Below are 22151 nucleotides of genomic sequence, written 5' to 3'. Positions count from 1 at the left end.
ATTTCGTCACCTATTAGGACGTGCAGGAAGTTCCTACTCATCATTTCTTAACATTTCCGTATATTAAACACAGTAACAAATTAAGCTCTGGATTACCCAATTGGCTTCACATTGCATTAAAATTATGATGTGCAATTACACATGCCATCACACGATCATCTTGAGCTTTCGCGTAGAGGAATGGGTTGGGAATCGTTCAAAAAGAACGTCTCCTCATCAATATCCTTAGCATCACCTGGATTTAATTTGCTGTCAATCGCAACGCTGATTGACCTACTGCCATCAAAGCACTTGAAGACATCATACTTTGGAGACAAATAGCCCCGACGGAAGACAATTTTGGCGACAGCTGATACAATCAACTGGATTGCAATTGATGCAAGCATTAAAAACGTGCGGAAAGGAAATCGTTGTTCTCCAGTTTGTTCGTCGTAGAATGGAAATTTTATGACTGCTGGAAGATTTAGAAGTTGTTCCCCGCCTAAAATTCAAAGTTTTCACCAGTCAAGAGATAAAACTGGAAAGAGAAAAACAAAATGGTTTGCGACGTATACTTAAAACCCTGAGGGTAAAGCCTGTTACGAACGCAGTTATGCATCCGTAAGTGTTGGTATAGTCTCCTGCGTAAATGACAAGGAGGAGTTGAGGGAATAGAACCACGTAGACCACATCGGCGCACAGATATCTGTTGAGATATGATTGTTACTGTTAGACATAGTAAACAAAATAACAGAAATCTGGTGCGCGCCAAGCAAAACATTACGTCAGTCCATAGATAGTGTTGACTGTTATGGCCATTACAGTGCCTAGACCTGCTGATACGACGATCGAAACCCACATAACGTAGACTAAATGGTGCTCGGAAGACTAAAAAGAGGAATAAAGACAGGGTTATTGAGCACGTATGAGATGTGAAAAAAGATAGTTTGTTCATCAGTCTTTACTTTGGGGAAAAATACGGTTTTGTAGATATTATGGACAAACATTGAGCTAGTAGACAAGACAGTTGAGTCTGCCGAAGACATGATAGCTGCCGACACGGCGCCGAGACCGATAAACGATACCCACTAAGAGAAAAAGAATAGGAAAAACACACTTTTAAAATGACGCAATAAAAAGAAACCCATTCGTGAATACCTTCGGCGTCAGGTATTGAAGAATTAACGGAAGAATCGATTTAATCTCTTCGGGTGTCGTGATATCTTGGCCATATACCGTTCCGTTTTTCCAATCTGCAAAGGCAAAATAGGTAAGAGCTGTCAATATTTTCTGAAAACATTAGTATCTGTTATTTCATTTTTAATTTTTTACCGGCAACACGAGCAACGGAACCCAGAATGGCCGGTGGGACGGCCAGGATAAGGCAGCCCAAGGCAGCAATGTAGGATAAGTACTGCGCCTGTTGAGGAGATCGACAAGCTAATACTCGCTGAAAGTACACTTGCCATGGAACGCCACCTAGGATGATGAGAAGATAAATGTCAATGTAGCTTCCGACGGAAGAGAGTGGAACTGTGCCCAGCCAATCAACTTGGCTCATGGCCTCATGGTTAACGGCTGGATGAGTCCAGACAAACGGAATGCAAAAAAGCTATGACGCAAAAACAAAAATTGTGTTGTATAAAACAATACCTCGGGATGCGATTGATAGATATTACCAAGCCAAAGAGGACACAGGCAAGCTGAATGACGTCCGTATAGGCAACACTGTAAAGGCCACCAAACAGTGTGTAGGTAACAGCTACAGCCGCGCTGATAATTATTGAAAGAGTATTGTCCAGTCCCAGCATAACGGTGAAAATGGATCCTTCAACACAGCTAAAATTAAACATTTTGACAGCCAAAAAATGTTAGAAAATGTATTTCCGATGTGTTACCTAGAGCTGAGAGGATAGCGGCAGACCAGAATATCTCTCCACACAAGGCAGGCAAAAACAATAGCCCACCAACACGGGATCCGTATTTCTCCTGGAATGGATCGAGCATGGTAACGTATCCTCGACCTCCATGAGCCATGCGCATCGGTTTGGCGAAAAACATTCCACCTTGCGTTGCGTATAAAGAAGACAAAGACCAACATTTGGGTCGTAGCCTTAATTTGGATTCATAAGGCTAATTATTGGACACGTACCAAGTAAAAGGCTCATGGAATACCCAAAAGCCATTGTGGAGCATTTGAGAAAGCCACCGGTGAAAGCGCTTTCGCAAGTTCCGTTGATGTAACCTCCTGCCACCCAGGTGGCTGTATGTTGTTAAAAACCTGTTCATTGTACACAAAACTTACCCCTCTTGTGTACTAAATCGTGGCAAGATTTGATCTTTACCCGTCATAGTCAAAACTCCAACAAATAATCCCATGTCACGTCCGGCCAGCATAATGTTCTCTGACCGGTTGGCGCCACTTTGGGCCAACTTTAACTTCTGTTTTTGCTTCCATCCTACCCATATGCCAACAGCCAGGATCAGACAGTAAAATAGAGCTACCGAGACGACACCACCGATGTTAACGTTCATCTGTGTAAACGAAGCTGTAGAATGAAAACGGACGAAGATAAGCTTTATGAACGGTGAAACAAAACTGAAACAATAACAACAATGTAGGGACAATAAAGAAATAAAAAAGGTATCCTACAAGAGGCTGACTTATCAAACTGGCTAGTTTGGGCAGACAACAAAAACCGATTGGACGGTGTAAGTGCGTGTGCTGCTGACGTCCTCCCTCTATATGACTGCGCACGTGCGGCGGATGTTCGACCGTCGCGACGATTCGGTTGTCGTTTACGATACTCATGTGTCACGTGATCCTCGTATCTAGTGATGAGCAGCTAGGAGGTTATGCAGTACCGCCGGTGATATCTGAAGCAGGAGTTACGACAAACTAGTTTCCTTTTCTCACTTTCCTGCACACGGACGTGTCGGCAACGACACAGTTGACTGACCTTATGCATTTTCCCTAAAAAAAATTAAGCAATCGATAAGCTTTGATTTTGTTGTTTTAAAAAAACATTGCAGTTTGAACACAAAATGGTGCGAAATTTACGTTCGGCGTTGGCGAGATTAAGAAAAGTAGGAAGGGTTTTCAGACTACACAAAGACTACTTGGAAGGGACCCTTATTTAATGGAGAAATGAGGGTAAAGTTAAGCTAAAAATAGAGTTTCTGAAGGTATGCTGGCCTTGTTCCAATGCACTTCAGCTCTGCCAGATAAAAAAAAAAAAAAAGGGAAAACCAGGTTTTAGCTTTAAATCATTACATCACACTCATAGTGTTGGGGGAAGAAAAGATGAAAGAATGAAAGTTTCTGGGATCTATATAAATCTGATGGCTGCCAATCCATTCTATTTTTTATATTATTATCTATTTCTAGAAAATAATAGGTATTATCTGAAGGGTCAACAGGTCTACAATGGTCAAAAATCAAAAGGAGACAAACTTCAGATTCTTATGCAATTCTAGACTTTGGTTTCCTTTTCTCCCCAACTCACATTTGAGACAGGGTTGATGCTCAGGTTACATATATCAACGTATACATATAGCAAACGTCTATAACGACGACGAATTTCGGCGAACAGCTATACTTACCCAGCGTACAAACACAACGCTCGTATGTACCTCAAGTGTTTAATCAGCACTAGCTAACATATCTCTTTAATCATTGTTGGCTACTGCATCCTTGCATAATTATCAATTACGCAATACAATTTAAGGACAAAAAGAACGTAAAATTAAACTCTTAATCTAAATAACTACGAACAAAATCGGAGTTGTTCTAGTTCAATTTTCAAAGCGGTGTAAATCGAAATGCTGTCTGCAATGAATATATTAAAAGTGAGGACCATTGGCATCGTTGCCAAACTTACCAAAATCCGACAGTTTTGTCTTTTTTGACATCTTGAATTCTTGATTGGGCTCGCTGCCTGTACCGTTCGTCCACGTCAACGTATGGTACTGCACAACTACCCAAAACAAATCAGTTTGATCCTTGAAAACGATGATCTTATGCGTTCCACGAAATCCTTGCAAATTTGGATAACAGCTCGTCTGATTGTATGTATGGCTAGTCAAAGCTGTTTTTGTACCCTTCTATTTATTAACGTTCGCGTTTGAGCAGGCAAAACTCAGTACAAGGTGTAAACAATCAGTGAAATCACCCATTTACACTTTTGATGAAATCAACAATAAGAAAAAATAATATACAATGGCATACCACACATTACGACAAGAGTATATGTTGATGCCCCCAGTAACAAGGGCTTACACTACTGTTTGTTTGCTCACTTCCATTGCAGTCGTAAGTAATACATACTTGACTCCAGCTTGAGACAGGATCTAACAAATTAGAAATTGTTTTACTGTTTAGCAACTGGATGTGGTTTCACCTTTCCAGTTGTATTTCAATCCTCTGCTCATCACTCAGAAGTTGGAGGTAAACAAAAGTTCTAAATCTGTAATTATTATTATTCAGCATTTAAAGCAGAAGATTTTATTTTTTTCCTAAATCTGTAATTATTATTATTCAATATTTAAAGCAGAAGATTTTATTTTTTTCCAGATATGGAGGTTATTGACTCCATTCTTCTTCTTTGGGACATTTAGCTTCAATTTTCTGTTCAATATGATATTTACCTATCGCTATTGCAGAATGTTAGAAGAGGGTTCCTTCAGGGGCAGGACAGCTGATTTTGTTTACATGTTTATATTTGGTTGCATCACCACAGTGGTAAAAAAATTTAAAAAGAAAAGAAATGATATATTTTATTGCAATGCTTAACTGTTTGTTTTCTTAGATATGTGCCTGGTTTGTAAACTTGCTGTTTTTAGGACACTCTCTTACCACAATGTTTGTCTATATATGGGCACGGCGGAATCCATATGTTAGAATGAATTTCTTCGGCCTGTTGCCTTTTCGCGTAACTAGGATAATGCAATCAGTCTGTGTCGCATTAAAAAAATGTTTCCATCTCCAGGCCCCATATTTGCCCTGGGTGCTCGTGGCTTTTTCTGTTTTACTGGGGAACAGTGTGTTGGTGGACATTCTTGGAATCGCAATCGGTCACCTGTATTTCTTCCTAGAAGACGTATTTCCCAATCAGCCAGGTGGTCGAAGACTTTTGGCCACTCCCCGCCTACTGTATTCACACATTTAAACATATTTCGTTTTAAAATTTGGTAACTTCATTCGACTTACGACATTTCTAGGAAACTGTTATTCGATACCCACATCGAGGATCCCCTTTACAATCCTGCCCCTGACGAGCGTCCCGGAGGTTTCGATTGGGGTGCAGCAGGGGCGCCTGGAGCTGCAGACGCAGCGGCAGAACAACCAAGGGAGAACGAAAATCAGTGAAAATATCTTTTCAAAAATACTAAATGGCAAAAAAACAAACAAACAAAAACTAAATAAATGAAAATTTATTAAATATGTAGCTGGTGTTTGGCTTCATTATGTGTTTCTACTGTGTCCCGGTTTTCTTTCGCTTATCAATGACCGACTAGCATTGACATACTGCTTTGCTGCAACGTTTACAAATCCTGCGCTTTCCCCTTTCTCCTTTTATGGATATCTTTTAACCGTGTCAAGTTTACACGCAATCATCTGTACCGTTCATAGTGCAGTTCTTCGTCCATCTAAAATACCAATATTTAATGACACCACAGCCGATCCGGAGCGCATTAGCAGATAAGTATTTTAAATAATCAACTAACACTTCTCCCCATGCAGGTCAAAGATGCAATGGGCAAAGTTTTTTTCTTTTACATTTTTCTAATAGATAAATGATTAATTGCTAACGATGGTGTCCTAAACCATCTTTGTTTTTCGTCAAAACACCGATGTACATGATTTGTACATCAAAATAATCAAGAGGAAGGAGCAGTTTTTCAACCTTGAAAATTATACGTTTCCACTCCCAGTAAGTGTCCACATGTCCAAATAAACTGGTTAAGTACTGCGCCTTGTTCGGAGTGCGCCAAAGATTTCCAAATACAAACGCGAAGGTCGCCAATCTGTCAAACTAAGAACACATGCAATTTTTTTTTTTTTTTTTGGAGGTGGTAGGAGAGGGGGAAGGAGATGGTGGTTTCTGCTTATTTTGATATTTTAATCCTAACCTGGCTCTATAGCATTGAATCATTCCATGGAATTCAGTATTAGAAGGCTATGTTAATAGTTCACTGCCCTTATCACACACAATCCTTAATTCTGCTTTCAAGGACTGAAGCTCACTTAACAACTTCAAGACATCCTATGACTGTTTGCACACAGCCATCTAGTTGAAACTGCAGTTCAGAACACTGATCCTGCAGAATGATGGAATATGCAAACAAATACGAATTGAAATTAATACATTTCTTGACATACATAATTCTATGGGTTATTGTACAGCAATTCAATGGTTACTTTTAGCACTCTCTTTCTCTTCAAGTAGCCTGAGATATTCTCGCTCACGTTTTTCCTTCATTTCATGTATAGTGTCTTCAAACTCTTTTTTGTTCACTCTCGCTTCAGGAGGATACATTTCTCTTCTCATGTTAATCATCCAATCTTCAAAGTACTCTGCTTGATTAAAGTAATAGAAGAGAGCAACAGGGAATGTCATGTACAAGCCCATTTTAGCTGCTTCCAGTTGCCAACCGCCCATGTTTAGATTTTGTAATCTGTTAGAGAGAAAAGCTCTTTTAGTTGAATCTGTTGGTGAGTGGTAACAATAAATATTTCAATTATCACTTTTTCGAAAAGCCTTTATTTCGAAATCAATTTTAACTGGAGGATGATAACGTAGCACATGTGCAGTGGCGGCTGGCGGGAGAAAGTCATGTAATGAAAACAGCTGAGCTTTGCTCTATTCTGCTAGCCGTTGCCATGGCGCCGCGTTTGAAATGCCCAAAACACTCAACTGACGTTTTTGTTGGCATCCCACTGGAAGTTAAACGAAATGGGCCGACAATCAGTTCAAAACGTTGTAAATTCTTTCAGTGATAAAATATTTCCAGGTTTATCCGATGTTCCGCAGGATTTCTCGTTCGTATCGGGTCAAAGAGATATAGGTAGCATATCAGATCTCTCCAAAGTGGGAATTTAAACTTGATAATTTACGTTCAATGTTATTTGAACATTTGAATTCTAGTATACGATGTTAATTCGAGTTTGGTACTACAAGTGTCACTTTATTTCAATTTGGTCTACTACCCTGTGTGGTTGGTAATCATGCTCACTTCATTCGTAACAAAGGTACACTGAAATAACACATCAGTCTTTTTATAATGGTTAACTTTCACATGTGCATCTTCAGGCCCAGTGCTTTGGCTGGTTTTCATATGTGCTCCTAGGTATTGGGGTATCAAGCATGCTAATAATGGAAGCCACCAGGATTTACCTTGGCATGTCAGGCAATATGAGCGAGCAAGTGACTGAGCTTTCCACATTCTGGTTCACTACGCTGCTTGTCCAATTACCTTTGGTTGCCATCATCCTCCTAGTGGCTTTGAGCTTGAGCCAAGTCATGGAGGTAATCGCCTTGTCAATTTCCACATCTCTAATGGCGATCCAGTTATGCGTCTCATTTACTACACTTCGCAACGTCTCCCGCCTTCGCCAATTTGAAACCTTAAACAAAAAACGAAACGAATAGTACGTTATAGCTACATAAACTACAACACTTAAAAGCGAGGAGCTCATGAACTTTCTGATTTTTTTTACATGTATTTAATTAAGCGCTTCACGCGCTAAAGGACAATCCATTCGAAACGAAGAAAGAATAATGTCCATAGTAATCTAATCATTGGACACATATGCAAAAAAAAAAAACTACCAGAAAATGTTACTCTTTTATTTTTTTTAATTCTTTGATAGGACTGATTCTTCTGCTTCTTGTAAGTTTCTGGCGAAAAACCAGCGACCTTGACATGGCTGAATGGTGCGATGCAAACACATAGACTCTACTACAGCCAATAAGTGAAAGGAGGTCCGATGAGTCATTTTGCTGTTGTAGTAGAGTATAAAAGCCGTCGTAGTAAAAACACACACGAAAAAAAAAGACACTCTATATGGTATCATATAGAGACCAAGTGCATAGAGGAAAAAAAAAAAAAAAAAAAGAAGAAAAGGGAGGTGAAAATGTTTAATCGCATTGGAATGTTGTGAAAAATTGTTTCTTAAACCTATTGATCGGAGAAAGGTGGGAGGATGACGAGGAATGTAGGGGGAGGTGAGGCCGGTGTGAAAAAAAAAATAAAGGACAACAACTTTTTAAAAGAGTTCATTTGATTTACTCCGTGTAAAAAAAAAACAATTCGACAGGTCATCGGCATCTGTACACGACGAGGTCACCACGAGTTTTGTGGGAAATTCTGTTTCGCCTTCTGTTCATCTTCGTCTTATACAAGAAGTTTTGAAGGACTCTTTGATGGCCCGTGTGACCTGTTCATGATACCTTGACCTGCTTTCCTTCTTCTAACTTGTACGAGTGTTTTCGCCTTGCCTTCTCGTCGTTCTCAGTAATTTTCTCTTTTTTCATTTTTGCTTTAATATTGGCATGTAAATAACATCGTTGGTCAACGCAAACGACGTCATTAGTGCAGATGGGAAATCCCCAGTTGGTTGTACGTACATCCACTATAACATGGATATAATAGAAAAACAGAGGGAAAAATGGTGTCTCTCGCGTGTGTGATGGATGATGCCGGAGCAAATGCTCAGAGACGGGCATCTTCAAATGAAGATGACCCACCTGAGACGCCCTATTTTCCGCTGTTATTGACACGGCTGATGCAAACACCATGAAACTCGGAAAAATCTGGAAACACTTTCATTTGAATTTAAATCCGCGAATTTTGAGGGCCAGTGAACTTTTTAGACGCGAGGTCGTGACTTTAAATTCCATATAATTAAACACAAAAAAAATACGTTTTTTTATCTCTGCAAATATTCCCCGAGGAGGGTGTGTGGAAATTCCAACATTTCAAACACGTCGGTGACTGTACGAAAGGTGTTTGCCTTTTCATGCCCCTCTCTCGTTCTCCTTCACGTTTTTTTTGTCCACTTGCGACGTTAATTAGGCGACACAGAGGTGGGGGTCATTCAGGTGGGCGGAAACAGGTTGCGACGTGTTCAAACGCGTCGTCATTCGTTAGAGAGAAAAAAAAAACACAATGTTTTTGCAAAATGATGGGGTGGATAGCGCTTGAAGGTTATTGATCGATTGTTGACTTTAAAGCGATTAACTTGAAGCTACGTGACTTCAAAAACAAAAGGTGGGTACCCAGTTCAATTGAAACTACGTGCACTTTGCTCAGAAAACGCGGAAAAGGGTCCCCAAAAAACAGGAGAAAAAAATGATAGTTCAAGGTTAATTAAAAGCCAAATTCCCATACGGCACTTATTGAGTTATACTCTTTGTGCTGGTACCACCACGGACGTAGTTCTGCGCAAAGAAGAAAAAATATCAAAAAAAAAAAAAAAAAAAAAAAAGGCAATTCCCAGGACGGAAGTGAAATATGATCTTGGAATAACTTTGAAAACAAAAAAAAAACAAAAAAAAAAACATATCAACAGAGTTTGCCAAGCGATTGTGGTACCACGCTGTAACCGTTTGGGGTTGTTAAAATATAACCTATATCGGGCCGTAGTTACCGCAAGTCTCAGTATCTTCTTGGCCCAGAAAGAAAGGCGTCAAAATTGCTGTCGTTTTCCAAAAGTTACATAATTTTGTCATTTCCGAAACTCCCCTTTCCCCCTTCTTTTGTTTTTATGTAACGTGTTTTTTTTATCACGCTAACCCCAGCGAAATCACTAGAGGTGGATATTCTCGAGATTTATCAACATGTCAACCTTTTGCTTCGTCGATATGTTTTTGAAAAGAAAGAAAAAGGATGACCCGATTATCGGCTGGCCGACGCCTACGTGGGACAGCTTTGAAAAATCCACTAACATAAGACCTCATGGATTACGTGGCACGATTCCCACAAGATGATTACAAATGGGGCAAACGATTGAAAAACATCGCGGATAACGTGGACAAGGGCCGACGACATTTCTGTAATCTCTTATGTGACGAAATCCATAGAGTCCTTGATATTCGAAATCCGCTGAGCTTCGATACACGTAGGCAAATTCTAGATCCAATACCCCGACAATAAAAAGAAATCCCTTTTACTTTAATTTTCTTTTTTTCGATAAAGAGAAACAAAACAAAAAGGCCCAAGTTATTTAATTGAACCAAAAAAAAAATGTTGTCGACCCAATGCCCTCGTTCGCCCTTAGAATATTTCTTAATGGAATTCTCAGTATTATTTTTTTTCCGTAATTTTTTTTTTCTTCCCTCGGAAAGGGAAAAAGGAAAAAAAAAATAACGAAAGAAAAATAAAACGCGAAGTCGACGTTTAGCATTTCTTTTGCAGAAAAATCGCGAACTGCTCAAATTGCCCTCGCTATCATTTGATGGCCCTACATGTTGTTTAATGATTTGTGCGCTTTATCCGCTGTATTAAATTCATTTTTTTTTTATGTGTTTGGTGGTTCCTGATTCGCAAAAAAAAAACTGAGTTTTGCAATTTCGCATTTTTATTCCAAATGAATTAAAATACCTTAAAAGAAAAATAAAAAGCAGGCCCTTGTATAGGCTTACGTGACGAGCGTCATATATATCGATCGATATCAGCGGGGGAAATCTTGGAAGGCGTACATTTTAAATTCGGGATAAGAAAAGGATTTATGTATTTAAACCAAAAAAAAAAAAAAAAAAATCATCATAAAAAATAGTGTAGTATATAGACGAGTGCGTTCAACCCGGGACCAGACGGGAGACCTTGGATGCACGCGTGAGCTTATAGCGATCTGACCGCCGTCGCAGGTCTACTGCTGTGTCCGAGATATTTAAATTGGGGGCGATGATCGTGCAACAGCCGTCGAGCGGGATTTGGAAAGAAAAAGAAGAAGGGGCGAACAGAAATAAACTTATATAGCCTTAAAAATAAATAAAATTTAAACACGAGGAAGGGTTGTTGGGTCATCCAACATTACGTGTCCTCCAAAAACAAATTCATTGTCTTGTTCAATCTGATATGATTTTCACGTCCTTCCATCTAACATTTCGTCTTTTTTTTTTTGTACCCTAAATATTTAATAATAAATAAAATGTAACCCTCCCCCCCCCCCAAAAAAAAAAGAGTTTCAATGTCGACTGAGATTATTCACCCTAATTTGTAAGTCAATATTTTAAGCGGAACCGAATACACTGTGATCCACAATAACTTGTGGACTGGGAACAATTCCAAGAAATGCGTTAATTATTTTAGTTTTTTTTTTTCAGTGATTTTTAGTTGTTATTTCCCCTCCCCTACTGGCCGAGTGACAATAAAAGATGTCAACCGATAAACACGTTCCAGCAGTCAACCTGTTTATCCGGTCCGTTTTCATGCAGTCGTCCGAGTCTGTCACGCTGGACAGGTGTCTAATCGTTGTACAAGTCCATTTAGTACATCCGCATTGCGTTCATGTTATAGGGATCTTTTTTTTTCACGTATATTCATTCGGGACACGTTTAGACACGATAGGCATGAAATTTTAAAAACAAATGCCCACGTTCTTCCTCCAAGGTTAAATTAGCCGTTGTGGGGATTCGATTTAATGAAATTGAGGCGTGTAATAAAACGGGGCGATTCCCAAATCAGGCCATCGAATTGTATCTGGAAACACAAAAAAAAAAAAAAAAAAGGGTTGATCAACCCTGATATGTTCTCCGAATTTTATTCAACCCGTTGAACGCGGGACTACCCGCCATCCCATTTTCGGGTTAGGCCTCTTTTTTTTTTTTTTTTTAACATGTAACCCCCTGAAACAGCATGTTCAACTAAAAGCAAGATGATTTATAGCCAACCTGTTTAGTTCCTCATGGTATAAATTTGCATCTAATTTGTTTTGTTTTTTTTTGTTTTTTTTTTTTACAAGTCTCCAGTTTCAGTTTGATATACGTGGGGTATCAAAACTTATTATTTTCAACCACTCTCTCCTTTTCCTCGGCCGTTTGATTACGTTATCCATTTGTGGTGCAGGTGAACTCGTCGGAGCGGTCACAAACCCCGAACACACGAAAAACCCGATGCGGATGGCCGTGGATGTGTCAAGGACGACGTCTCTGTCCGCGTTCGTTGTTGCAGAGGTTCCTGTTCTGTGCACCGCGCTCGTTATGTCCGTCTATTCTCATTTCGTTTCAACTGATTGAAAACGAGAACATTCCAGAATGCTTTTGTTTTTCGCCAGGTATAACGATCACGGTTGATGTTCAAATTTAGAAGACATGAAAGGGTTAGAAAAAGAACCCAGTTAATGCGAACTCTGTAATGTCCTTAAGGGAATAGGAGAATATATAGATACAGCGATCCCCAGGTGGTGGCTTTTTTCAGTTGCTGCCACGTTCTATATATTTGAGTCAAAAATGTTCAAGTTGAGGTTTTTGTGCTGTGTCATCACGTGTAGAATTGCACGTGTATTGCCACATGGGCGTTTTTTCTCTTTGTGTTCACGGGCGTTAGGCCATCGATTGACTGGAACGCGATCACGTCGTCCATGTGTGCACTACGTTTCAAAAGATGACTCTGACAACATGAGCCCAGCCCACGAGAACGATGAATCATTTCCAACTGATGGACAAGTTGAAGACTTCAAAAGTATAGTGCAATCTTCTTTGACAGCAATTGACCAATATATTTTCGGATACATTTATAGATTTCTAAGAAGATATTTTGCAGTAACGAATTACTGAGAATACCCAAAAAAAGAGAGAAGAAGCAATGAAGGTAGACGACATTTGACATCCTCCGACAGCGCCTGTTAATATAGGCACGAAATTTATTTTCGTCTTTCTTGTGCACACAAAGTATATAGACGACACCCACCGAATGCTTATCTATTTTCGTATTGGGCTAAACTAATATATGGGCAGCCCCAAATATAACTATACACATGCAACTTTAAGTGCACTTTTGTTAGTTCCACTTATTCTTAGATCGACTTCCCAGACGAACCCTAAATAGAAAAAAAAATAAATAATAAAAATCTATCAACATCACATCAGAAGGCTGCCCACTTTTGTTAAGAAAAATGTACACGTTTTTGTTTGAAACCTATTTTGGAAAACGTGGACACAGAAACGGAATTCTTGGAACAATGATCGAATCCTTACGGGACGATGTTTTTCAAGTCGAAGGTACCACAATGATTCAGTTCAACTTGGATGCGTCGAGAAGATGGGTCATCTTCAGTCGTCTTTGCTGTGTTTATATTTAGCCAGACTTTGTTCATAGCCATCGACTGTCTAATTAGAATACACCGCCCCAACACTTATCTTTTGTTCTTACAGCGATGACGAGACGATCTATTTTAAGGATTCCGAACTCGATGTGTTTAGGTTCGAGTTACATAAAACAAAAAAAAAACGTCAGTTTAAATCAGCAAGAAAAGAGGGGGGACGATTGAGGTCGCGCTTTATAAAGGTCATCCAACAGAGAGGATGTTTTCAACACTTTCACCATTAAATGCGTCCTCCACCCCCTTTTGTCAAAGGGCAACGTATAACCTGTCGCGTTTATTAAAAGAAAGAGGAAATACCCAACTGACATTGTACATGTTATATAGAATGTGAAACAGATAATAGCTGCTGGAACAATCTAGTTCAAGGTTTCCTTTCATTTTCTCTTTCTAACATGCATATAGAAAGAGAGACCCAAAAGGGCCTGTATAACGTGTGGTTGTCTACACATTTTGTGCACACGGCATTTAGTGGTTCAATGCTCTTGTTAATACGAGCACAACCAGACAATAATAAACAAATTCAACGGGGCGGAGAGGCACACTGCGAATGTGAACAACAAGAATGGATGTTCCATTAATGGCAGGAGACGATGATGATCACCAAAAGGTGATTGAACGTCCTTGCTTTGTGTTATTTCTTTGATTTTTTTTTTTTTTTTTCGGCACGTGTGGACTATTCCATAACCGTTTACGTGTCACGAAATATTGAATGAAGAACAACCGGAGGTCTGATGAAAGGGAAACAAGCAGACAAGCACAGACATAGACAAATTGAATATATAAAGGGCTGTGTTAAAAAGTCTTTCTCTTTTCTTTTCTTTTTTTTTTTTTTTTTTTTTTTTTTTTTGTTTGTTTGAGGGAACGTCCATAGAAACCGACCTGTTGAATCTTTTTCAAATACACGACCGGGCCCCGACCGACATCAGCCACACGCGAGTGAAAGTTTTTTTTTTTTTTTTTTTTTTTTTTTTCTTTTTAAACTTTATTTTGGGAGGAGAACGGGGAGGAGAAGGGGGGTCTTTTATTCTTCCACCACTATTCCATACATCTCTATAAACTTGTATGGGTGCCCTTTAAATATATTTCAAATGGAAGGGGGGGGGGTGTATAGAGATAACCTCTTTTTTCTTATTCCTTTTCTAAAAATGGGATTGGTTTCATTTTTGGCGACCAGACGGAGAGAGAGAGAGAGAGAGAGAGACTCTTTGTATTTTTAAATTCCCATTACACGGTGCACGGAGAAATTATAGAATGTGAAATTTCGCAGAAAAATTAAAAACCCAAAATAATAAAAACTAAAAACGAATCTATTTTTTTTTTTTTGCCCTTTTATTTCTGGCGATGTTTGCTGCCGCCTATGATTAAAATAAAAAGAATTGCGGCAAAAATCGCTAGGGATTTGCAGGTGGACTTTCACTTTCCAACAGCGCCAATAAACCCTGCCTCCCTTCTCAAAAAAAAACAAGATTCTTGTTGTATTTTTTTTTTATTTATTGTATTTATTTATTTTTTTTTTTGCATATAAAGATATAATAGTGTGTAAGACAGCGTCTGTATATAGAGGCGCTGAACGAATCAGCAGACTGGGTCACGCCCCATACATGCACCTTATATGCAAATAATGTACGAATTTGGTTACACAGTGTCTCCCCTTTTTTCTTTTTTTTTAATGAAATATCGAGCACAGATGAAATAAAACAAAAACAAAAACAAGAAATAGATGCCGTATACAAAAAAAAAAAAATCGCTCTTTGTTTTCGTTTTGAATTTCAAACGTCTTTCTTGGAATGTTTTTGGCGCCCGACTAGATGGCCGCTTGTTTATTGGATGTTGCTGCTGTTTGCGAGAGCGAATCGCTGATAGTAGGGCAAGGACAAGACATATCAAACAAGACAGAGGAGGAGTATCTAATAAAAGCAAGGCGGGTTTTTAAATTTTATTTAGTCGTACAGCAAAATTAGGCGAATTAAAGTAGACATCTTTGCAAAAATGAATCTATTCATTCAGCGTTTTTGTTTTTATCAAACTTCAATCACCATAAAAACGATAGTTAATTATTAAAAATATAGGCTAGCACGTTAAGAGACACACACACACACACACAGAGTGGTGGACTTTGGATCGATTCTATACGTTATGAATTTTCGCTGGGTGCTTGTATATTCTCCTAGATTCGATACGCACAGACGTATATGTACATAATATGGTTGGTCCCAGTCCTTGGCCGAGTGACCGACATTTGGACTGCGCTGGCCTGCCTCAAGCCACGGCTGGACTGCAGGATAACAGCATTTTAAAGAGAGAGATAAAGAATTATTATTTTATTTTTTAAATAAGAAAAAAAGAGAGAGAGAGAGAGAGACTTGCCATGTCACTATGTATGCAAAAATATTCTATACGCGCCGTGTGTGTATGTGAAGAAACTCTAGCCAAAAAAAAATTGATGAAGAGAGAAATACTTGTAGAGGGCCTCTTTTTTTTTTCGTAATAGAAAAGGCGATAAATTATAATTATCTATCGCCAAATATGGTTGATGAGATACCCCTCGTGTAAAAAGAAAAATTTTTATTTTTTTATTTTTTTTCAAAACATTGTTGGCGGTTTTTTCTTAACAGATTTCACTTTTTCTTCTTTAATTTTAAATAGACGAGGGAATTGGCATTTGTTTTTCAATTGACCCAAAGAAAAACAACAGACACACACACACACACAAAAAAAATGCTTAGTAAGATTTGCAGAGAAAAAAAAATGAATTTTCTAGATAGAAAACAAATGATATTTTATCGATAAAATAAAATACCAGGAATATCGTTTCGAAGCGGGGTCGCAACGCCCATGCTCAATTTTTATTTTCGCCTGTTGGTACCTGTTTTAATTGAGATTAAAAAAAAAAAAAAAAAAAATACGGACGTTTGTAACGAAACGTTGACGTACCATCGCAATTGTCAGGGTGCCATTCCAAATAATCATTTCAAAATAATTGGCTTTGAAAGAAATGCCTTGATAATAAAAAAAATGAAATGATTGAATTACGTATCCCGTGAGGCTTTATTTTTAAATTCGTCGCACTTTCGGTAATTACCAAATATGATTATGAAAATACACGAAGGTCACATGACTCATCCAATGGGATTAAATGAATTCGGAAATCATTTTGTGAAGATCGAATTTGGGGATGATACGATCGCTACGCACTTGCTAGCCCCAATGATGAATGTCAAACGTCGGTTGATATTATAACGCACGCGGAACAACCTTGAAACAACTTAATTAGAATACCAATTCTATACAAGGCTATTTTTATATGTAAATTCGAATGAGATATTGTCGTTTTATCTGCGCAGTATTCGCTTGTCTTTTTAAATAATGGCTTCGCGAAATTCCCCACAGTTATACCTTTCGTTCACGCACCTGCATTCAAATCTCGTGCAACGATTGCCTTTCTAATATAAACATTTCTAATTGAAATAGAGCAACGTTTATTTTCAATGTTTCCCTAGAAATCTTGTTGTTCACAGCAACAGTTTGTTCATTTTGCTTCCTGCATTTTTTTTTTTTATATAAGGAGGCCGTATAAATAGCTATACAGGCAATACAGATCTAGTTCATTCAAGGTCGCTTTAAATAGGACCATTCAAAAAAAAAAAAAAAAAAAACAAAAAAAAATAAAATAAAACAGGACACAACAAATGAAATTCGTCGTGGGTATGTCTTGTTTGATGGAAACTAAATCCGGGTCATTCACAACTATATATTCCGTTTTTTTTTTTTTTTTTTTTTTTTTTTTATGTTCCGGAGAAAAGGTCAAGTTCGGCAGCAGCTGGAACACGATCTACCTTTCTCTTCCTTTATTTATTTTTTTTTTCCAACAATATTGTATTGTTATTTTTGGAAAAAGAAATAGAAAATTTGAATTCCGGCTGCTGAACGTTCGTACAAGGGTTATTTGTGTGTACATGCACGGGGGTTATTAGATATTGAGGCCATGTCCTTCTTTTTTTTTATTCTTAAACTCGTCTCTTATTTCCTATCAGGTACGAGTTTTCCTTCTTTTTTTTTTATTTATTTAAAAAAAAATAGGGGGGAATATATAAGAGAAAGGGGGGGTTGATCATAACACATGCACCATCTGTGGAGCTTTCAAGAGGTCATCGGGGGTCAACACACGCGCTACACAACCGGTGAACAAGATCTTTATTTTATTGATTCTTTATTGGGTCTCGAGGTCTATGATAGGATGATTGTTATGGGGGCTCGAAACATCCCCCCCCTTTTTTTTTGTGTGTGTGTGTGTGTGTCTAGTTTTCAAAATCTCGTGTTCAAAGTTTTTGAGACGTTTGCCTCGACGCACACAACAAAAGGACGAAAAAAAAAAAAAAGGGAAATGTAAATAAATTTTCTTGAGTTAAATAGATATATAGGACAAAAGAAGGAAAGAAAAGGAAAAAAAAAAAGAAGGGGGGCAATTGACCTGCTGAACGATGGGGGATTCTCAAGTTCAATGGGTCAGACCGAAACACGATTCCTCGTTGATACCTTTAACCATCCGTTATATCCTTATACGCCACATAGAGAGAGAGAGAGAGAGGGGGGGGGGGATATAGATTGATATATATGTACATATATAACGCATTTTTAATGAACATTTTCACTTTCACTGGTCAATGGCCTTATCAACGACGATTCATTTAAAAAGCATCACAAACATAAATGAGTCGTCTGCTTAGAATCTTCGTAATACTTTTTTTTTAGAAAGACGAGGAAATGCCTTCATATTTTTTAAAAAATAACTGAGGGTTTGTGCTGATGTGTATCGAGGCTAACTGAAAAAAAAAAAAGAAGGCCTACATCTCTCTAGTATACACGTAGGCCTATATTGACTTGCTGTGTGTGCAGGTGTGTCTGTGTGTGTGTGTGTAAGGGCTCATTTAACAGACTAGGTCAAAACAGGCCGTTCACCTTTGGCCTACTCTCCATCCTTATATACGCGTACTCTTTTGTTGTTATATATTTTTCTACCTATATACGTGATGGGCCAGACTGTTACACTCGTAATGTAACACACCTCAAAAACTTGTGGCCATCATTTTCCCTTTTATTAATTTTCTCTCGTCTTTTGAATACGGTGACGTCAATGACTGAAAATAGCAGATGGAAAGAAAGTTTTTGACACGTATACATACGGGATGCTGAGAAAGTTGTTGCCCTACGTCTGTACATAACACCGTAGACTATAAATAAATCAAAAAAATGAAAACAACACTTTTTTTTTTTTGAGGGGGGGGGGGAGGCTAAATAAGGTGCGTTGCGTAACGCGTGCCAAAGTAAAATGGTATGCACATCAAAGGGCATTTAAAATATTTTTTTTTTTAAACAAATTTTGTATAGGCATTGACGTCATTGCCGCCCCTATAAGGTTTTGACATTCAAATATTCAAATTCGTGTGTAGAGAGAAAAAAAAAAAAAAAAAAGAAAACCCATAGAGACTTTCCCCGATTTAAAAAGCAAGACGTCACGAGGCGACGCGGTACGATCTTTGTAAATAAAAGGGGGGGGGGGCTAAAACGAAAATCGTATATGGTAATAGCGATTCAAAAATGTTTAAGATAAAAAACAAAACACAAAAAAAAAAAAAAGGCCACCGCGTAGAAATAAATCTCGACCAATGACGTGATTGTTGTGACCCATCGGTCGTGAAAGAAAACGCCATTCAAATAGAAACCGTATAGCTTTTGAAAAACGGTCCCCTTTTATTTATAGTCTACACATCCATAAGGCTTGTTATTAAAAGAAAAGTCTGGCCTTTTAACTTGTTTTTTTTTTTTTTTTTTAAAGAAAGAAAGTGTAGGTCAAAAATTCGACTCAACACTGTGATTTGCATGCGCATAAAAACAAAGGCAAACTACATCAACCAAAGAAAAATGATGTACGCGAATATTGAAAAAAAAACGAGATAAAAAAAAAAAAAAAAAAAAAAAAAAAAAAAGGGCCACATGTTATACACGAAAATGCAGAGGGGTTTGTGTTATACAGGAAACCGAAATAAAAAAAATAAAAGGTAAAATATATATATAGAGGGAGATAATATAAGGGAGAGGGCATCAGCCCGGTGTTGTCTGTGACCCAGTTATTTGCAGGCCACCAGAAGGGAAAAAAAAAAAAAAGCCTTCCTCTTTGTCGTACCTTTTTTTTTTTTTTTTTTTCAACATTTATTATTTTTTTTTTCCCTTTAGGTTATCTACCTGTAAAAAAAAAACGCGTTATTCAAATCGGCATAACACCTGTTGATCTCGCAATTCGCACAAATACAAGTTGAATGTAGCTCTACACGTGCTGTCTTGGGAGTTGTGTATATTAATCCAATTTTCTTTTCTTTTTTTTAACTTGGCCAAGACTTCCTCTTTGTGCGATTTCATTTTGAACGGAGTGGCGCGTGTTTGAAATTCAAAAAAAAAAAAAAAAAAAAAAATGCTTGAATGTAGCTCGTGTCCCCCTTTTTTTTTTTTTTTTTTTTTTTCTTTGTCTTTTTCTGATAATGTGTCATCAATCAAAAACAATAGGCTGATGTCGTAAGTGTATGGGGCTCGTGCCCGATGAACTTTGTCTCCTCGTGCGCAAATATACGATAACAAATGATTTCAAAAACAAAACCAAACAAAACAATAAAAAAAAAAAATGAATTCACCTAAATGTTTTTGAGACGTTCGTTTGCATTTTGAAAATGATCGTGTCGTTTTTGTTTCAAGAAAAAGAGGAGGGGGAGGATGCGCGTTCGAAATGAGAGAATTGATACGGACAAAACATGGAGAGCCACGCGCGTGCGTTTGCTCGCCTTTTGAACTTGGCGCGTAGTAGAAATATAAACGATCGATCAGTGAACTTGGATCCTTTTAATGATTGTGATGTAATTCTTAATACTTTTTTTTAAATTATTTTTCTTGCCACGCGCGTTTTTTTTTTTTTCCCCGACTTGATTTCCAATCGTTTGTTGTTTTTTTTTTTCAATGTTTTTGAGCTCAATTTTTTGAGTGTGTGTGTGTGTTTAAATTCCGAGTCTTGTCCGGCCACGCGCCGTTTTTTTTTCTTTCCGACTGACATCTCGCACGTAGATTGGGAATGAAACAATTTTGAAATCTGGTTGACACGCGCCGTTTTTTTTCGTGAGTGGGAACCTCCGGCCTCAAAGGAGCAAACAACATTGGGGGATTGTGCTTCATTTCATTATTTTAGATGACCCAGCCGATTCAAATACAAAGAAGAAGGAGATGATGCGTGGACGGACACGACACACACAATTGAATTACACGAACTATTGAAACGAGCTATTGTCACGTGTAAAACGGGGTGTGTCCATCGTTCATGTCGAACGTTTCTGTGGCGGATTCTAGTACAGATCCCGATAGCAAAAAAAAAAAAAAAAAAAAAAAAGAAGGCTCATCAACCGATGAACGGAAAGCTAAAATAAAAATAATTCAAAAAAAAAAAAAGAAATAGATGAAGACATTTAAAAGAAAACAAACCTCAAATTGAGGTTTCAATTGACGTCATGCGTGCGTCAAATGCCGCGGCCCGTCATCAACGCAATCGATTCGTATACACATTGAAATTTGGTTAAAACACATCCTGTTATGGGTGTGCGTGTTATTTACTATACGATTTGTTATTAAATAATTTATAATGGCTCTCATTTGCGCTGATTGAATCGGTGCGAAAACAGCACGTTTCACGAACGGCCCAATCGGACGTGGGAATTCCCTATGCCACTTTTGGCCCGCCAAACATTTGAAAATTGGAAAGGTCTGCACAAAGAATCAGCTGATCCATTTCCATTTACGAACGGCTCATATTTAAATAGAACGAACAGTTAAAACGTCCATTTATTTTTTTGGATAAGAATCTTGGAAAAAAAAAAAAAAAAGAAAAATCCACCAATGAATGGAATGATGGCAACAGCAAACTCTGCGCGTTCATCAAATATTTCAGAGGAGATTGACATCATGGCGAAAAATGAAATTTAAAAAATACATTTAAAAGAAACCATTATCAATGCGGTTGTGTGCTGACCTCACATGGCCAGTCATCAAAAGACACTGGAGCTGTTCGTATGAAAGAGAGATATAGATTTTTTTTTCTTAAAACATTAAAAAAAAAAAAAAAAAAAAAAAAAAAAAGTCCCAATCGAAAAGGGGAGGAGCCATTTAGTTGAGTTATGGGGACGCCAGCAAAAAAAGAAATAAATAAATAAAAAAAATAAAGAGAAGAGAGAGAGAGAGAGAAAGAAAGAGCAGAGAGGGCGGTCCGCTGATAGGTCGGATCAAGGGTCCAGCGCACGGGGGTCCCAGCCAAAAAAAAAAAAAAAAAAAAAAAAAATAGAAATAAAATAAAATATAAAACAAAATAAAATAAAAAACTGTACCCACCTCACAGCGCCGAAGAGCGCAGTCTGGTGGCCGTCTCCTCCCTCTCCCCTCCCCCCTCCACCTCAAGATGGTTTTCCTTTAAGCAATAAAATAAGAAATAAATAAAAAGAGTTTCTCCCTTTTTACCATCGGCACCACCTCCTTGTGTGTGTGTGTCTCTCTCTCTCTTCCAGATTTGTTCCTCCCACCGTATCTGAGTAGGAGGAGGGAGGAGGCAAGAGACGAGGAGGAAGGGAGAGGGGGGGGGGTCCGTCAGCGGGCCCGTATAAAAAGAGCCGTTGGTCCAGTATCGAGTCCGATATAAGTTTGCGCTTCACCCGTAGCTTGACTAACACCAAACTCGTTCCTCCATTCAAATCGTCAAAGCGCGCACACGCACACACACACACACACACACACACGCAGACACACGCAGAGAAAA

The 22151-nt window shown here is 38.2% G+C and overlaps 4 protein-coding genes across 8 annotated transcripts in view; 3 read left to right on the top strand and 1 right to left on the bottom strand.

Annotated features, from left to right (window-relative positions):
- Positions 1 to 40: 40 nt before the first annotated feature.
- Positions 41 to 3716, bottom strand: LOC130693594 (high-affinity choline transporter 1-like). 5 transcript variants are annotated; one of them, XM_057516763.2, is made up of 12 exons: positions 3583 to 3716; positions 2633 to 2953; positions 2325 to 2528; positions 2132 to 2242; positions 1878 to 2045; positions 1659 to 1807; positions 1312 to 1591; positions 1138 to 1232; positions 945 to 1067; positions 764 to 867; positions 555 to 685; positions 41 to 481 (listed from the first exon to the last, which is right to left on the bottom strand). In XM_057516763.2, exons 3-12 carry the CDS (start codon positions 2512 to 2514, stop codon positions 156 to 158), a joined length of 1677 nt encoding a protein of 558 aa, XP_057372746.1. In that variant the 5' UTR covers positions 2515 to 2528; positions 2633 to 2953; positions 3583 to 3716; the 3' UTR covers positions 41 to 155. The 5 variants fall into 5 exon arrangements, with proteins under 5 accessions (XP_057372746.1, XP_059350492.1, XP_059350493.1 ...); XM_059494509.1 differs by having other exon boundaries at positions 2325 to 2953; XM_059494510.1 differs by lacking the exons at positions 2633 to 2953; positions 3583 to 3716 and having other exon boundaries at positions 1659 to 1818; positions 2132 to 2260; positions 2325 to 2451.
- Positions 3717 to 3897: 181 nt separating this feature from the next.
- Positions 3898 to 5420, top strand: LOC130692954 (derlin-2-like). The gene is made up of 6 exons (XM_057516052.2): positions 3898 to 4291; positions 4361 to 4426; positions 4553 to 4720; positions 4788 to 4910; positions 4968 to 5131; positions 5200 to 5420. The coding sequence occupies exons 1-6, from the start codon at positions 4199 to 4201 to the stop codon at positions 5345 to 5347; spliced, it is 762 nt and encodes a 253-aa protein (XP_057372035.1). The 5' UTR covers positions 3898 to 4198; the 3' UTR covers positions 5348 to 5420.
- Positions 5421 to 6834: 1414 nt separating this feature from the next.
- Positions 6835 to 7667, top strand: LOC130692957 (transmembrane protein 17B-like). Its single transcript, XM_057516055.2, has 3 exons — positions 6835 to 7047; positions 7128 to 7231; positions 7293 to 7667. Exons 1-3 carry the CDS (start codon positions 6936 to 6938, stop codon positions 7629 to 7631), a joined length of 555 nt encoding a protein of 184 aa, XP_057372038.2. The 5' UTR covers positions 6835 to 6935; the 3' UTR covers positions 7632 to 7667.
- A 14379-nt stretch (positions 7668 to 22046) lies between these two features.
- The window catches only part of LOC130692935 (cytochrome P450 18a1-like), a 3506-nt gene continuing 3401 nt past the window's right edge, over positions 22047 to 22151 (top strand). Inside the window, exon 1 of the mRNA XM_057516027.2 lies at positions 22047 to 22151. This exon is cut by the window's right edge and continues 790 nt beyond it. The gene's annotated coding sequence lies outside the window, so the exon portion shown is untranslated.

This window comes from Daphnia carinata, chromosome 3, assembly GCF_022539665.2.
Source record: "Daphnia carinata strain CSIRO-1 chromosome 3, CSIRO_AGI_Dcar_HiC_V3, whole genome shotgun sequence".
Lineage (NCBI taxonomy): Eukaryota > Metazoa > Arthropoda > Branchiopoda > Diplostraca > Daphniidae > Daphnia > Daphnia carinata.
The sequence above is the reverse complement of the archived record's forward strand: the minus strand, read 5'-3'. Positions and strand labels throughout refer to the sequence as shown.

Excerpts from the sequence above, each read along its gene's own strand:
- LOC130693594 (XM_059494509.1), bottom strand. The coding sequence starts at position 2,514 with ATGAACGTTAACATCGGTGGTGTCGTCTCGGTAGCTCTATTTTACTGT. Across the intron at positions 1,233-1,311 it reads TTCCGTTGCTCGTGTTGCCG|ATTGGAAAAACGGAACGGTA; the intron begins GTAAAAAATTAA and ends TTGCCTTTGCAG. Across the intron at positions 1,068-1,137 it reads TTCAATACCTGACGCCGAAG|TGGGTATCGTTTATCGGTCT; the intron begins GTATTCACGAAT and ends TTTTTCTCTTAG.
- LOC130692954 (XM_057516052.2), top strand. The coding sequence starts at position 4,199 with ATGGCATACCACACATTACGACAAGAGTATATGTTGATGCCCCCAGTA. Across the intron at positions 4,427-4,552 it reads TCATCACTCAGAAGTTGGAG|ATATGGAGGTTATTGACTCC; the intron begins GTAAACAAAAGT and ends ATTTTTTTCCAG. Across the intron at positions 4,721-4,787 it reads TTGGTTGCATCACCACAGTG|ATATGTGCCTGGTTTGTAAA; the intron begins GTAAAAAAATTT and ends TTGTTTTCTTAG.
- LOC130692957 (XM_057516055.2), top strand. The coding sequence starts at position 6,936 with ATGGGCCGACAATCAGTTCAAAACGTTGTAAATTCTTTCAGTGATAAA. Across the intron at positions 7,048-7,127 it reads ATCGGGTCAAAGAGATATAG|TATACGATGTTAATTCGAGT; the intron begins GTAGCATATCAG and ends TTTGAATTCTAG. Across the intron at positions 7,232-7,292 it reads TCACTTCATTCGTAACAAAG|GCCCAGTGCTTTGGCTGGTT; the intron begins GTACACTGAAAT and ends GTGCATCTTCAG.